Here is a 14743-nt window from a genome sequence, read left to right on the forward strand (position 1 = left end):
TCCCTCCCGCCCGAATCCTGGTGCCGGGTGTCCCAGGGGCGGTCCGGCGGCCCCTCGATGGCGCATAAAACCACTGGCCACCTGCCGGGCCGTTCCTCCGTGTGCCCTGTGCCGCCGTCCGAGGCCCGCCGTGCCGCTGCAGCCCGCGTTCCCGGAGTCGCCGCCGCCTCTGTCGCCTCTGTCCCCAGCCCCGTCCTGTTCAGGCGCGGAGCCCCGGGTGCGCCGCGTGGGCACCGGGGTGTTCAGACATGGGCAGACGCGCCAGAGCGTGCTGGGCGGCCGCGGCGCTGGGCTGCACAGGGCTGCTGTGCGCCGTGCTGGGCGCCGTCATGATCGTGGCGGTGCCTTCCATCATCAAGCAGCAGGTCCACAAGGTAGGTGCAGGGCCAGGCCGGGGGCTGGAGGGCCTGGGCGCTGGGGGCGCGGGAGGGGCCGCTGCTCACCTCCATGGTCCCGCCCCAACCCGGCTGAGGTTGGAAGCCGAGGGCGGCCCCTAGGGGCTTTGCTGGAGGCTAGCGTTGCGGGCGGAGGCCTGAATGACAGACGACCCTGACCCTGACCTTACTTACCCTCAAGGGGCGGACGCTGACCGCAGGGGTCTGCCTCCCAGCCCGTGCTGGAGGGTGGCCACCTCCAGCGCTGCCCCAGGGCTCCAGGCGCACGCCCACACGCCTGTGGCAGGGTCTGCTAGAACTAGGGCCGCACTTGGCCTGCTTCCTGTGAGCCCGCGAGGGCAGAAACCCGACATTCGTGTGCTTCCGAGAACTACCATGGGTGCCCAGGCCTAGTAGGTGGTCGGCAGAGCTGCTCTTTTCTCCCGGTCCACCCGCTTCCTGACGCGGGCTGGAAAGGATAAGCCGCTTTTCTCCCCAGATTCCCGCAGAGGCAGGCACAAGTCCAAGGTTCAGTAAGTAGGGTCCTTGGAGAGCCCACAGCCTGAGAGCTCTCCTCTGACCCTAACCTTACGTGCACAGTACCGTCCTTTTAGCCAGAGGGACAAGTTAAGGCGGCCATGGCCTTCAGACTGTTTGATTCTGCCCCTGGGGGTCTGGGCAACCTGTTTGAGTACGTCTGGAGTTACTGCAGGAGGGGCAATCGAGAAGTTGGGGGCGATCGCAGCCCGCACTTGTGCTAAAGGCACTTCAGAGCTCTGAGGGCAGAGCCAGCTCCTGCAGTGCGGGAGGGGACACCGAGGCTCACCTTTGCCCAGGATCCGGCGGGACACACAGCTGTGACAGAGGTGGATGCTGTCACTTGCTGGCTGATCTCTCTTTCCCCCCTTAGCCTGCTTTGTTAGGTGAGTTTCTGAAGAATGGAGACTGCCCACCTTGCCCGTCTGCGCCCCATGCCCAGCGCAGGAGGTTTGGGAACTGAATGAATGAATGAGTGAGTGAGTGAGTGAGTGGAGGCTCCATCTGCTTAGACCTGGCTGACCCTTCTTGGGACGCAGCCGGCTTTGAAGATGGGGCGAGAGCAGGCACTCCTCAAGGTCTCTGGGCGGCAGAGCTGTCTGCGTGAGTCATTTTGGCCGCGGTGTCTTTACTTATTTACTGATTTGGCTTTCGAATCTCGTCCTGTTAAGTCCTGTCACCTGACTGCATAGACAGCCCTCTGGTGAGCGCTGAGTTCTTCCTTGGGGTATGTTTTTTGTGTGTGTGCTCCTGGGAATGGCGGGAAAACTTGTGTGGTGGAACCTCAGAACACAGAAGTGCTTCCTTCTCTCCCACGGAGGCCAAGGAAGCCTATGTCTGTCTGTTACACTTTTCAAAGTAGCCGTCAGGGCTTAGCCTTGGTGAAAGCCGCCCGTGAGTGCCCGCCGGGTCTGTGGTTCCAGCACCATGGTGGACGCTCAAGAGGCGGTGGTGCGGTGGCGTGGCCAGGGCGCCTCTGGTGGCGGGGGGTGTGGGGTGGGTGGGACTGACAGCCCCTGAAGGTGCTTGTCAGCTCTGCCACTCCTGGCCTTATTTCAGGGTTTCTTTCTATGGCTGCGGGGCAGGTTACGGATGTCAGTTTCGTGTGTGTGTATGTGTGTGTGTGTGTACACGTGTGTACACCCCCCCAACTGCCCACTCCCGCTCTGGGCTTCTCAAGAGGACAGTGCCATCGTCCTCAGCTGTCCCGGAGCTAGGATTACTGGGCTTACCGTCAAGTGAGAGCCTCCAGCATCCTGCGTGACTCTCTCAAAGGTGATTGGTTTGGGGCCCAGTGGCGTGAAGGCAGGAAGGCAAGCCCGGCCCATCGGACAGCCCCCCTGAGCCTCAGCCTAGTGCCTTCCGGAGGAGGAAGGACTCCAGTGTTTGGGGGACTGCGCGGGTGGGACGCCAGCAGAGGGAGGGGCTGCCCACTGGTGTTTTCTTTGGCTACGTGTGCCCCTCTGCAACTTGAATGGGAGGCCTGTGCTTGGGTTTCTAGGTTTCTATGTTTTTTGGCTAATTTAAAAGAAAATTCAGATGGAGAAAAAAAGAGTTTCCCCCATTTTGCTCCACCCCTCAGCCAGCACCACCGTCTCTGGCATGTCTCCTTCTAGAACTTTGCCGCAGATACATCACGAGCACTTATTTATACACATTGATATACATGCTTTTTACAGACGTTGAGCTATACTGTGTACAGCTATCCTGCAGCTGGATTTTTAATTCGCTGGTAGAGCTTGAAGCTTTTTTTGTCTGTCCGAACGTACCCATCCATCCCAGTTTCTTTCCACCGCTTCTCGGTATTCGTTGGACGGGCCACAGACTTGATTATTTACCGATTTCTCTACTGGCTGATCGTTTTCTTTGTCGCAAACAGCCAGCACGGTTCACTTCCGCCCACTGTGTGAAGGTAGCCACTTCCCCCACGTCGCCGGAGAGGGCCCCTTTGTCATCGTCATATGTCTTTCTGGTCACTCGGGTGGGTTTGATGTGTGTTTCTGAGGTTGCGGACGGGGTTGAGTAGGGCTGTCTCGCTTTGCCACCCTGTGCAGTTTCTGGAACCCAGGGCTGCACACCTAGCTGGCCCGAGCTCCCGGTGGGGGACCTCAGGCTGCTGGCTTCGCTTGTCAGACGGGGTCAGATCTAGTTTGCCTCCTGGAGAGATGATTAAGTACAAAGGCAAATACATAGGTGTTGAAATGCCCTGGATGTGCCTGGTTTCTCACTGGAGTCCGACCACAGCCTTGTGAAACAGGCGGAGGTGGTGGTGTGATTATTCCTCCTTGCCGATGAGGACACTGAGGCAGAGCAAAGGCCAGCGACTTGCTGGCATGACACAGCTGTGGAAGTGTTAGACAGAAACCCTGACCACCAAACCCGGATCGGAGGAAATAGAGTGGGAGCTCGTCATCGCATGGATTTCTCAGCAAGAGGCAGAAAGTAGGAACGAGATACACCCGTCTTAGCACAGACAGGTCTCAAAAACGGTGCTGAGAAAAGCTCGGTGCTATTTATGTTCTTTAAAAAAAAAAACCCAAAACTCCACAAAACAGTATTTTGCATTTTCACTGGATTAATATTAGTGCATGTCACAGCTCAGAAAAAGGTGTGGAAGGGTGCACACCAGACTGACACGAGTGGCAACTCTCAGGAGAGGGCCGGGGACGTGGCCCAAGTAATGCTTTATCCTTTTAAACAAAGGGCTTGCTTTCACGTGTTATGCATTTAATTAAAAATGTGTAGTGAATCCATAGCTTTCCCCCCCAAATGGCCAAATGGATTGGCCCCCAAAACAGGAGCTCGTGGCCTGAGGTGTCCAGGCAAAGAAGTGAGACTCGTTTCTCCTTTCCCCCAGTGCCCAGGACTGGGCGAGAGGTGTTCAGACCCAACAGCCCAAGGAACGTACTCCCGTACCTCTGTGTGCCAGGCGGTGTTCAGGGACTCTCCATGGCTCCCGTCTCCTTCAGTCCTGGGAGAATTCTGGGGCAAATGTCTTGCCACCATCGACATTTGGGAAACAGCTTAAGGTAGCCGTTTGCCTCAGGCGTGTGCGTGCCCGAGTGCGTCTGCCTGTGCGGGGGAGAGAAAATATCCTGGGGGCACACCAGGGGGGACAGGCCCCTTTGTGTCCACCACCTAGAGCTGAGCGCGCCCTGTATTTGAACGATGATGAAAGCACAGTCCGTGTGTCTCTGGGCCACCAGGGAAGGCCCTGCTGCAGCCGGGCCCCAGGGGAGGGGGCCCGTCCAGTGACGGGCCTTAGGGCCTTGTCCCATGTCCAGGAGGGAAGCTGAGTCCCCTCTGCTGTCTTTAACTTGGAGTTCTGGGGGGAACCAGCCTTGGGTGCTTTGTCCACTGCTTTTTCCAGCTGCGGAGGGCCTCCCCCACCTGTGTTCCCCGTCTCCGTGCGCGACACCTCCTTGTTTTCCTCCGAGTGCAGAGGCGAAGGCCTGGGGTCAACCGCACTGAACCCCTTGTTCTGATCCCCTTGTATCTGGGCCATCAGCAAATCCTATCGGCTTCACCTTCAGGACCAACGCAGACTCTGGCCCCTCCTCCACAGCTCCAGCTCTCCCAGCTCCCCAGCTGCTGCCTGCACAGGGCAACGGTCTTATCCCGGGGTCTCCCCACACACCTAACCCCTCTGCTCATAGGCTCCCTCTGAGTGAAAACAAAGTCCTTTCAGTGGCCTGAAGGTGCCCACAATCTGGTGCCCTGTCAGCCTGCCTGCTCACTCTCTGTGCTCATCTCCTGGATGGTCCTTAAGCCCCACGTCAGAGCCTCTGGCTTGCTTGCCCCTCTGGCTGGGAGGCTCATCCCCTAGATGTCTGTGTAGCTTGCCCCTTCTTCCCCTAAAAGTCAACCCTGTCATGTTATGTGTTGATTTATGGGTTCTTTCTCCCCCGTGAGCTGGCGCGGGGCTGTGCTGTCGCCGTCATTGTGAGGCCCCCGAAGGCCAGGCGGGGGCTCCCGATAGGATGGCGGAGTGGACAGACAGTCAGCACTTTGAGGCCAGGTTGTTTTCTTACCTTCTCCCACTCCTGGCCCAGCTCTGTCTCTATTCTGCCGCCTCCACCCGGCCACGCCCGCCTCCGTTGCTTTGTGCCCTTTGGCAGCTCTGTGCCCATCAGTTATAGGGTGCGGGCCGATGGCAGATAACGCTGATGGGTGCTGATTAGCTCAGGTGTGAGTGTTGTACATGAATTCGCTCATTTCTCTCCGGCATACGAACAGCCACTCCACCATTGCCTGCGTTTAATTGTGGGGAAGGAAAGCAAAAGTCACTTGTCCCAGGCTACACAGCTGAAGTGGCCGAGCCGGGACTTCAATCCCTGGGGCCTGGGTCCACCCTGCCCTCCCTCCTCTGTGTTTCTCAGCAGCTCGACTTGATGTTTGGAGGCAGGGCAGGGCCCTCCGTGTTCTCTGCCTGGGTCCACCTCCCTGCTTCCTCTCCCTACCTGGCGCATGGCCAGTGGGGTTCACGCCAGGCTTCTCCTGATAGTCTGCAAAACTGCAGGTAACAGGGGCCTCCCCACAGCTCCCTCCGGGGGTGTGTTCTAGATTCACAGATGCCAGGGGAAGCTGCGGAGGGCAGCCTTTCCCTGACCTGCGGGCCCGGCCTCCCCAGCTCTGTGCGTCTGGGCCCCAGAAAGCGCTCTTGCACCCTGGAGAGCAGGGCGCTTCCTGCAGGCCCCGCATCTGGCCATGTCGGGCAGAGCCTTGGAGCTGATCTGTGCCCGTGGGTGGGGAGCTCCCTTCTCGGGGGAGGCCCAGTTATGTGCGCTCACAGGTGCGTCCTGGTGAGGCTGGGTTTTTCTTCTTCTTTCCTACCTGTTCTTCCAGGGCATGGGAGGGCCACTTCAACTTGCTCCTGGGCGACAGCTGAGACTATTTTTAGTGTCCCCGAGTCTAGTTTATTTTTGTTTCCTGCTTTGCTCCTGGTGGATTTGCTCTTCTTTGGCTTCCTGAGTGTGTGTGCGTGCACACGTGTGTCCATGCATGCACAGCAAGTTGCATGCATGGCCGCTGGCCCAGGAACCTGTGTGGGTGCATGTGCACATGCATGTCTGGGTGTGGCCACATGCTGAAGCAGGGGACACACATGCCACTGAACACACCCGCGGTTGTGCAGAGTATGTGCACGCACACATGTGTTGGCATGTACACCTGTGTGGTGATACGGCACACACGAACCCATGCATGTTTGCAGGTGTGGGCACACGTGTATCCATACATCGATGCATGTGGCTGCATTGCATCTGTGAGTACTCACATGCACGCACATAAACACGGGCCCACATTGGTGTGCACATGTGTTGGCGTGTGTCAGGGGTGCACGCCCGTGGGGGTGTGCCCCACTGTGCTCCCGCTTCCCCAGGTCTGGCGCTGCTCAGTCCAGGAGCAGTCCCGGCAGAAGCCGCCTCTGCCAGGCACTCGCTGTGATCGTTGGGAGCTTGGCTGAGCCCAATCGCCTGGAACCGCTGTGCTCGGGCCTCAGCTTCCAGCAGGCCAGGCGGGCGTGAGCTGCTGCTGCGGACCAGCTCAGTGAGGGATTTCCCTCGGGCACGTCCCATCCACGTCTGGGGGTCCTGTTGGCGGATGTTCGTGCCTAGAAGGTGTTCCCACGCCCTTGGTCAGTGAAGAGGGGCCCCAGGGGTCATAAGCCAACCCTCAAGGCTGGCTTCTGCCACAAGGCTGACGCTGACAGACTGTTCTTGATCAAATCTTGGAACCAGAGGATTCGGTGAGGAGCGCCCAGCCCCAGCCTTCCGCACTGTGAGGATTGAGTGGCTTCAGCCCCGCACACACTTTACTGTGTAGAGACTTCAGCTGCTCGGCTTGGCAAGCAAACAGAACAAACAAGTCCGAGACAAAAGGACAAGAGCTTTTATGTAGCTCATCTCCCTCCTCCTCGTTCAAAGGCAGCCTTGGCCTCTACTGGCCCCAGGAGTGGCCTTCAGGAGCGGAAATGCAGAGAGAAACAAAACAGCACGGAAAAGTTCATTTGGGGTTTTGGAGCCTGAAAGGGCCCAGGCGCTGGTGCCGGACTGGGTGCTGGGATGGCGCGGCCGTGTGCTGTGTGCTTGGAGCCGTCCTGACCCAGGCCCAGAGCCCTGCGGCCAGAGGCCCGCTGTCTTCACCCTGTTCCCTGTGCCCTGTGGTGTCTTCCTGCTCACCAAAGGCTGCTCCTGGGGAGAGGGAGAGGGAGGGGGAAGGAACAGGAGTGGCCTGACCCTTGTTCGCTTCCTCGAATTCTGGGTGAGGTTCCTTCCACCTTTTCTGAAGCTTCTAGGACTCTTGAGACACTTGAGGTGTCAGCTGGCTGCTCTCAGTCACTGGTCTGTGTCTCTGACCTCCCCCCACAGGATGTCCCTGGGCTCGGATGCCCTGTGCACCCACACGCTCCCTGGGCGGCTCACTGGGTGTCCTTCTGTGAATGCCGTCTTTGTCCCAGCCACTCCCACGTTGGCATCCTGGGCCCATACCTTTCCCCTGAATTTCAACAGCCAATTCCATATCTCAGGCTGGGGGTCAAAGGCCACCGCCCGACTCCTCACCATCCCCATGGCCCCATCCCTCCGGCTGTACTCCCGCCTCCTTCCCACCTCCGTCGTGGTTCCCATGTCCTCCAGTTGCCTGGGCCGACCGTCTCTGGCTCAGCCCGGACTCTCTGCTTTGCCTCCCACGCTAAACCATCAGGAGGCTTTAAGGCGTCACCTTCAAAACATAGCCACAGTCCAGCCGCTTCTCACATTACCACAGCAGCCACCACCGGCGGTCCAAAGTGCCACCAGCTCTTGCCTGGGTTCCTGCCGGCTCCCTGCCCTCACCTCTGCTCCTGGTCAGGTTTTCTCAGCCCAGCAGCCAAATGGACCCTATGCCAACTGCAGCCAGCTCGCTGTCCCGCTCAGTTCAAAGCTCCGCAGCAGGCCCACACCCTCTGCCCTTTGCTCACTGGTCATTCCTCAGACACACCGGCGTGCGCTCCACCTGAGCCGCTGCCCCTCTGCCCGCCCCTCTCTCCCTGATCTCCCACCTCCTTTAGGCCTTTCTTCAAGCCTCACCTGCTCTCCAAAGCGCACCCGACGTCCTCCCGGTGCCCCTGTGACCCCGCCTTGCTGTTTTTTCTGTGTCCTTGTCACAGTGGACAGAGCACCTACGGGACGTGTGTCTCATGTTTATTGTCCATTTCTCCCCATGAGGGACTTCGGTTTGTTTCTTTTTTAAGTTTTTATTTATTTTTAGAGAGAGGGGAAGGGAGGGAGAAAGAGGGGGAGAGAAACACCGATCGGCTGCCTCTTACACACCTCCAGCCGGGGACCTGGCCCACTACGCTGGCCTGTGCCCTGACCGGGAATCGAACCAGCAAGCTTTCCGTGCACGGGCCGGCACCCAATCCACGGAGCCGCACCAGCCAGGGCAGGGACCTCGGTTTTGTTTGTTGCTGTGTCCCAGGCCACCTGGTGCTGTGCCTGACACAGAATCAGAGGCTCTCCAATATTGACTGGCTGTTTGGAAGACAAGGCCAGTCCGACAGGGAGGCTGGTGACTAGTAGCAGGTTGCAGTCCTGTGCGGGGACTCGGGGCCTGCCTGTCTCCCTGTGCATGGGCCCACTCCAGCCCCAGCTGTGCCTACCTCCTGCCTGCTGAGCCTCTGGGCCAGCAGCTGTCCCTGCTGCAGCCAGAACCTCTTGGACAGATGTGGATGGGAGCCTCTCAGGGCCCCAGTTAAGACCTCGCACGAGGTGTGAAACCTGTGTGTCCCCAGGCCTGTGACGGCCTTCTTCACAGGCCCCTGCCTGCCTGACGGCCTTTTCCTCCAACACACCAGGCTCTTTCCGGCCTCGGGCCTTTGCACAGGCTGCCCCTCCCCCTGGAAGGCTTCCCCCGGCTCCGACGCTTGGTCCTATTTCATGCCAGCGGAAGCAGGAACGGGCGACAGGCAGCAAGCGTGGTTGATGGGCTCTTTGCCCCCACACATGTCCACAGGTCATGTTCTCACATGGCCCCTCGGGGACTTCTGCTCCTACAGCCTTAGAGAGCATTCTGTTTGTCTCTACCCAAGACCTCTTAAAGAGACGGTAGCTTGGCAGCTAATGGTTTTCTCAGGGGCATTTTCATAAACTCTCAGGCAGCTTATAAGATCTACAGCTCAGGTTTCACTCGGGTGCCATCTTTCATTTTCCCTGTGGGGAAACCCAAACCCAGGGGGAGCTGGGATTTACATAAGACCAGAGAGCACATTAACCTCGGGTGCTGCCGTGGAGCAGGGAGGTGGTACGCTGTGCGCATGCCGGATGGGCCTGGGAGCAGGGCCTGGAAGAGGCCAAGTTTGCAGAGGCAAGTCGTGACCGGCGTTCTTCGGGCAGCGAGTCCGCGGGCCCCACGGCGGCACCCCGCCGCCCACATGCTGGGGCAGGATCGGGAGGGGGTGTGTTGTAGAAACGGGGTGGGGTGTCAGGGCTGGGCGTGCCAAAGTTTGGGCTTTGTCTGCCCCAGGTAGGAGGCTCCCGTGTGCCTGCCGGAGCCCGAGACTCGGCGGCCTGTACCAGAGCCTGCCCAGGTGTAGGCACAGGGCAGCTGACCTGGAATCATGGCCAGCAGGTACCCTTGGCAGTGCGACCCAGCACAGCTGTCACCAACAGTCCTGATGGAACGGCTGCCAGCCTCTGGCCCTGGCCCCAAGCCCTGGGGCACACCCTGGTTTACGTAGAAAGTGCGGAGCGTGGTAGGGAGGGGTTCACCTGGGCGGCCTGGCCCCTGGGAACATCCTTGTGTGAGTGGGGGGTGCCCAGGGTGCCAGCAGGGGCACCTGGGTGAGAGCTGTGTGGCCGAGTGGGACACGGGAGCAGGAAGAGGGGCAGGGAGGTGGCTCCGCCTGTTATCCTCAAGGTCGGGCTGAGCTCTCAGACCCCCAGTCTCCTCTCCGTCTCTGCCTCTCTGTCTCTCTGTCTCTCTCTCTCTCCTCTCTCTGTCTCTCTGTCTCTGTCTGTCTCACTGTCTGTCCCCCTGCCCCCCGTCTGTCTCTCTCAGTGCCGAGCCATGTGAGAGCTGTGTGCTGACACCGTGACACCTCGGCCCAGACCCTGCTGCCTGTGTGTCTCACAGGCGGGATGTCTCCGTGCCCCCGACCACGGCCACACTCTGGAAGGTGCAGACGGTGCCACACTGGGTCCCTGCTCCTGTTCCCCTGCTGTCCCAGCGGCACCCTTTCTCGCCGTGTTCATTTTCAAACCCAGGACCTGCCCTGTGTCCGGCTGCCCTGTCTCTTTGTCCCCTCTCCTCCTCAGCCCCTTCTGTTTCCGGGGTCTCTCCTGACGTGGGCGTTGGTGAAGGGCCAGGCGACGTTCAGGGCAGATGTCCCTCGCCTTGGGTGTGTCTCGCTCGTGGTCTCCCCATGAGGGCACGCTTTCTAACGACACATTCCTGCCCAGAAGGCTCCTTGTTCGAGTCAGACCAGAGACAGCTCTCCCGGCTAAGGTGGGGCGGGTGTCTGGACTCGCCCCCCCCTCCCCCCGGCAGCCCCTCAGCACAGTGGGCCAGAACCCCAGGGCCAGTTTGAACTACCACCCCACTGCCCCCCAGGCTGGAAGAAGCCAGCGACCCCTCTGGCCTCACCTCCCTCAGCTGTTTCTCCCCCTGCTTCCTCCCTTTACACTTGGATTCCTGCCCCCCTGGCTCCCCCAAGGCCTGTGGGTTCTGCCTGCTTCCCTCGGACCCACTGTTCAGCCCTCCCGTCTGGGGACTGACCCAGCGCCATGGAAGCTGGACGGGCTATGGGCCAGCTGGTGCCCACCACATCCTCAGAGCCGGAGAGCTGCCGGGCCCTGGGGGCCTGTCTGCTGAGTGGTGGACTGGACGGGGGGCTTCTCGCTGCCCCACACCCATGCCTCTGAGCCCTGTGGAAGTTCCTGTGCCCACCACCCTGGCCCCACCTGGGGGTGGAGGCCATGCCGGCTTTCCTGCCCTGGCTGACTGCCACCAGAATCCCTCGGCACCATTGAAAGGCCTCTCCCTCCAGGGCTGTCTGTTCCCAGCCCCCCCGGATTACACCCACTGCAGCCCCCGCCTTGCAGTTTCCACTCAGAGTCTTTGATTTCTTTTTCCTGTGAAATATTCACAATCGTGGACGTTTCCTGGAGGGCACTTCCAGGGATGTCCCCAAGACACATGTGGTTGGGTAAACAAACACCCGTGTGATCGCCCTCAGATCCAAAAGCAGAGCCTCATCTGCCCCCAGAAGCCCCGCAAAGGAAAGGACACTGGGTCTCTGCCCTGCTTTGACAGGGGTGTCACCTCCTCCTGTCCCCGCTGCCCATCGACACCCCTGAACACTGAATTAGTTCCATCTGATTCTCGGCTTGACCTGAGTGGAGTCTTCCTGCCACGCGTGGTTTGCATGTGAGGCCCCCCAGATACACGTGTCGAAACCCTAATCTCCAAGGGGATGGTGTTAGGGGGTGGGGCTTTCGGGCGGTGACGTGGTCGTGAGGGGGGAGATGTTCGGTGTCATGCACAGGCTAGTGCCCTGAGCAAAGGGACCCCCAGAGCCCCCTCGCCCCTTCTGCCCTGGAGCATGTATCGAGAAGTCTGAGGCCATGCAGAGGCCCCCCACCCCGACCACGTCGTCCTGATCCCCGACTTCTGGCGCCGTGACTGCGAGAAGCAAACGCCTGTTGTTGATAACCCGCAGTGTGGGGCTCTGTTAGGGTGGCCCGGCCTGCACGGGCTGAGCCATGTATTCGGCTCTTTTCTGTCTTCCCGTAATTCTGTGACATCGGGCACACGGCTGGCTTCCTTGGGGCCGTTAGCTGGGCAGCGGTGCTGGGCCGGGCGTGTGCACCCGAGTGGTCCCAGTTTTCAGCCCGTCACTACCTTTTTATCTCATTACTAACTTACACAGTGGAACCCCAGTTCTCGAACTTAATTCGTTCCGGAAAACTGAGAAGCGATTTGTTTGAAAACCGAATCCCTTTTGTTGCCTGGGAGACACGTGACTGGTCACACAGGTGTCGGCCTGAAGGGGGGTCGGGTGGAGCATCGAGACCCAAGGCTTTGCTAGACAGCCGAGACGCCGTTTCCGTGAACAACCTGTTGGTCTGACCTGGCGGTGAAATTCACGCAGCCGGAAATCAACCATCTCACAGCAGTCAACCCAGAGGTGTCCGGCCCATTTGCAGTGCTGTGCCCACCACCCCGTCCACCTCCAGGACGGTTCCCTGGCTCCAACACAAAACCCCGCCCCTTCGCAGTCACTCCGTCCCCCTCCCCCAGCCACCTGTTACTTCTGTCTCCCTGGCCCTGCTACTTTGTATCAGTGGAATCGCTCCCTGTGTGGCCTTCTGCGTCTGCTCGCTTGCTCCCTCGGCACCCGTGTTTTCGAGGTTCGTCCACTGTGCAGCGCGCGTCAGAGGGATGCTCCTTTTCATGCCTGCGTCCTGGTCCACTGCAGGGACTGCCGCATTCTGTTTGTCCGTGTGTCACTTGAGGGACACGGGCTGCTTGCCCCTTTTGGTGACTGTGGAGGGTGCTGCTGTGCCCACGGGGCTGTCTGCACCTGTGGCCCCCTCTGTCTCCATTTACCTCCCCTTCTTCCCAGTGTCACGCCCAGGCCTCACCCCGCTTTCCCCGGTGCTGGTCCCCTGGGCGGGCGTGCAGTGCTGGGAGCCCGCCCGCTGCACCGGGGACGGGGGCCAGGCCAGCGTGGGGTCGCACCCTGGCTCCGCCTCCTGCCTGCTCTGTGACCACGGGCGAGTTCCTCGAGTCTCCGGGCTTTGTTGCGGGTCTTGCAAAATGGGGTAAACCACACCTTCCCACAGGGCTGAGGTGGGGATTGCGCGGGCACGCAGGTGGCCTGTGCTGCGGCCTGGGTGTGGCCGGGCAGCCCTCAGTGGCCGGCTGGCCTGGGGAGGGGGCTCCCTCCGCTCGTGGCCTGACTCCCGCCCTGCAGTGGGCTCATCTCCAACTTTGTGTGTGTACCTGGCTCCTGGCTCCTTGCTGCTGCCTGGATATCCGAGTTCACATTCCTTGTGTTTTATTTATTCCATCCGTGATGGGTGTCCGGGACCGCCCACCTCCATAAACAGCAAACATTCCGGAGCCTTCCACCTGAGCGCGTTCTCAAGGCTTTCCTTGGGATGTGCTGGGGGTGGAATTGCTGGGTCTTACAGCACCAGGGTGGGGTCGGGAGGGGGCCAGCTCATCAAAAGGGCGTTCCAGAGGGCTGCTGACGTCCCCTCCCGCATCTGCTCCGGCCCGAGACCATCTGGCCTTCTAGAACGTCTGTGGTTGTCAAGGGTGCATGTCCGGGGCGTGCTCTGACTTGCAGTTCTGAGTTGTGAATTTGAGCCTTTTTCCTTTTGAAAGTCAGTGGTAAGGGCGGGGGTGGGCATCCGAGGCTCAGCAAACTAGGTCATGGCAAACTAGGGCGAGACCCCAGGCCTCGCGCTTGGTCCAATCAGAAACCTCTGGCCCCACGACCAGGGTCAGAGAACAGGAGATGTGAGGTTCCCTTCTGCCGAGAAGGTGCAGAGCGAGAGGCCGACGCTCACTGGGAGGGGGCGAGAAGGGGGCCGCCCGCCTGCTGACGGTGTGGCCGCCCTGGTGTGGACCTCTGCGAGCGTGCAGTACTCTGCTAGGGCCCTGTCCCCACAGGGCCAGCCCCTCTGTGCGTCTGTGTCCTCTTCTTAGAAGGACGTCTGTCATCGGATACAGGGCCCCCTCTAATCCTGCGTGACTTCATCTTGAGATCCTTCGCTGACACATCTACAAAGACACTCCTCCCAAGTAAGGTCACACGCTGAGGTTCCAGGTGGGCCTGTTCAGCCCCCTGCCGCCTGAGGCCCGACCCTCACCCCACAGGGCCCCAAGGTGCTCACCCAGACCCCAGTCCTTGGGTCCTCTGGGAACTGGATTTCCCTCTGCAAATGCGGCCAGTTCTCTGAATTCTCACAAGCAGAAGGTCAGCGTGGCCTCACACGGCCACTGGCCCCAAATGTGACAGCTGGGCCCGAGGTACCCGCAGGGAGGAAGATGAGGAAAGTAAAAGAGGGGTACCATGGAAAAAAGGGGAGTGTACAGAAAAGCACAACCTCAAAAAAAAGGCACAACCTGAAGAGCCACCCCTTCCTCGCCCCACAACCGGTCCTTGTCCCAGGGGTAACGTGGTCCACAGTGTCTTTGTGTCCACAGGGTCCAGGGCACCCCCTCCCAGGACACATGGCCCGTGTTCCCTGTGCCTCTCCCCACCGGGGGAGGGCCCCTCGGACGGACCTGGGAGGGCTTCGCTGTGGCATGTACACCGAGAGGATTCCGCGAGCGAAGTACTCAGAGCACTGCCTGTGCCTGGGGGGGTGAGGGGTGGCCACAGCGTGTGTCCAGGAAATGGGGGACAGGCCAGGGTGGTGGCAAAGCCAGCGTGGCCCGGGGAGGTGGGAGTGGAGGTGGCTGTGGCCGGGACGGCTGATTGTCATCTCTGACCTCACACTTCCTTAGGCCCCGCAGCTGTGATGCGGCCAGGGAGCCTGGGTAAGTGCCACCACAAAGCTGTCCGCAGTCACAGCCACGTGTCCCTGGTTGGGGAGGAAGAAAGGACCAGGCTGGGGCGGAGTCATGCTGAGATCTGAGATGTCCTTTAGCTGCGGGGGAGGGGCCTCCTTCGAACCCTCTTGCTGGCCTTGGACATGACACGGGCCAGGCTTGTGCCTCCGCAGCACCTCTGGGCTCCCACAGCCTGTGGTCTGGCCGAGCTGCAGCCGGGGAGGCTGGCAGGGTCCAGGTGTCTGCACCCCGCGGACAGGGGCAGCAGCAGAGGGCCCCTCGCCCCCCGC

The 14743-nt window shown here is 60.3% G+C and overlaps 1 protein-coding gene across 2 annotated transcripts in view; it reads left to right on the plus strand.

Moving 5' to 3' along the window:
- Positions 1-14743, plus strand: part of SCARB1 (scavenger receptor class B member 1) — a 54128-nt gene continuing 39385 nt past the window's right edge. For both annotated transcript variants that reach the window (XM_053928247.1, XM_053928246.1), the window contains exon 1: positions 1-374. In XM_053928247.1, coding sequence (XP_053784222.1) covers positions 249-374 — 126 coding nt within the window. In that variant the 5' untranslated portion in view covers positions 1-248. The remainder of the gene's footprint in view (positions 375-14743) is intronic.

The sequence above is a fragment of the Desmodus rotundus genome, chromosome 7 (assembly GCF_022682495.2).
Source record: "Desmodus rotundus isolate HL8 chromosome 7, HLdesRot8A.1, whole genome shotgun sequence".
Classification (NCBI taxonomy): domain Eukaryota; kingdom Metazoa; phylum Chordata; class Mammalia; order Chiroptera; family Phyllostomidae; genus Desmodus; species Desmodus rotundus.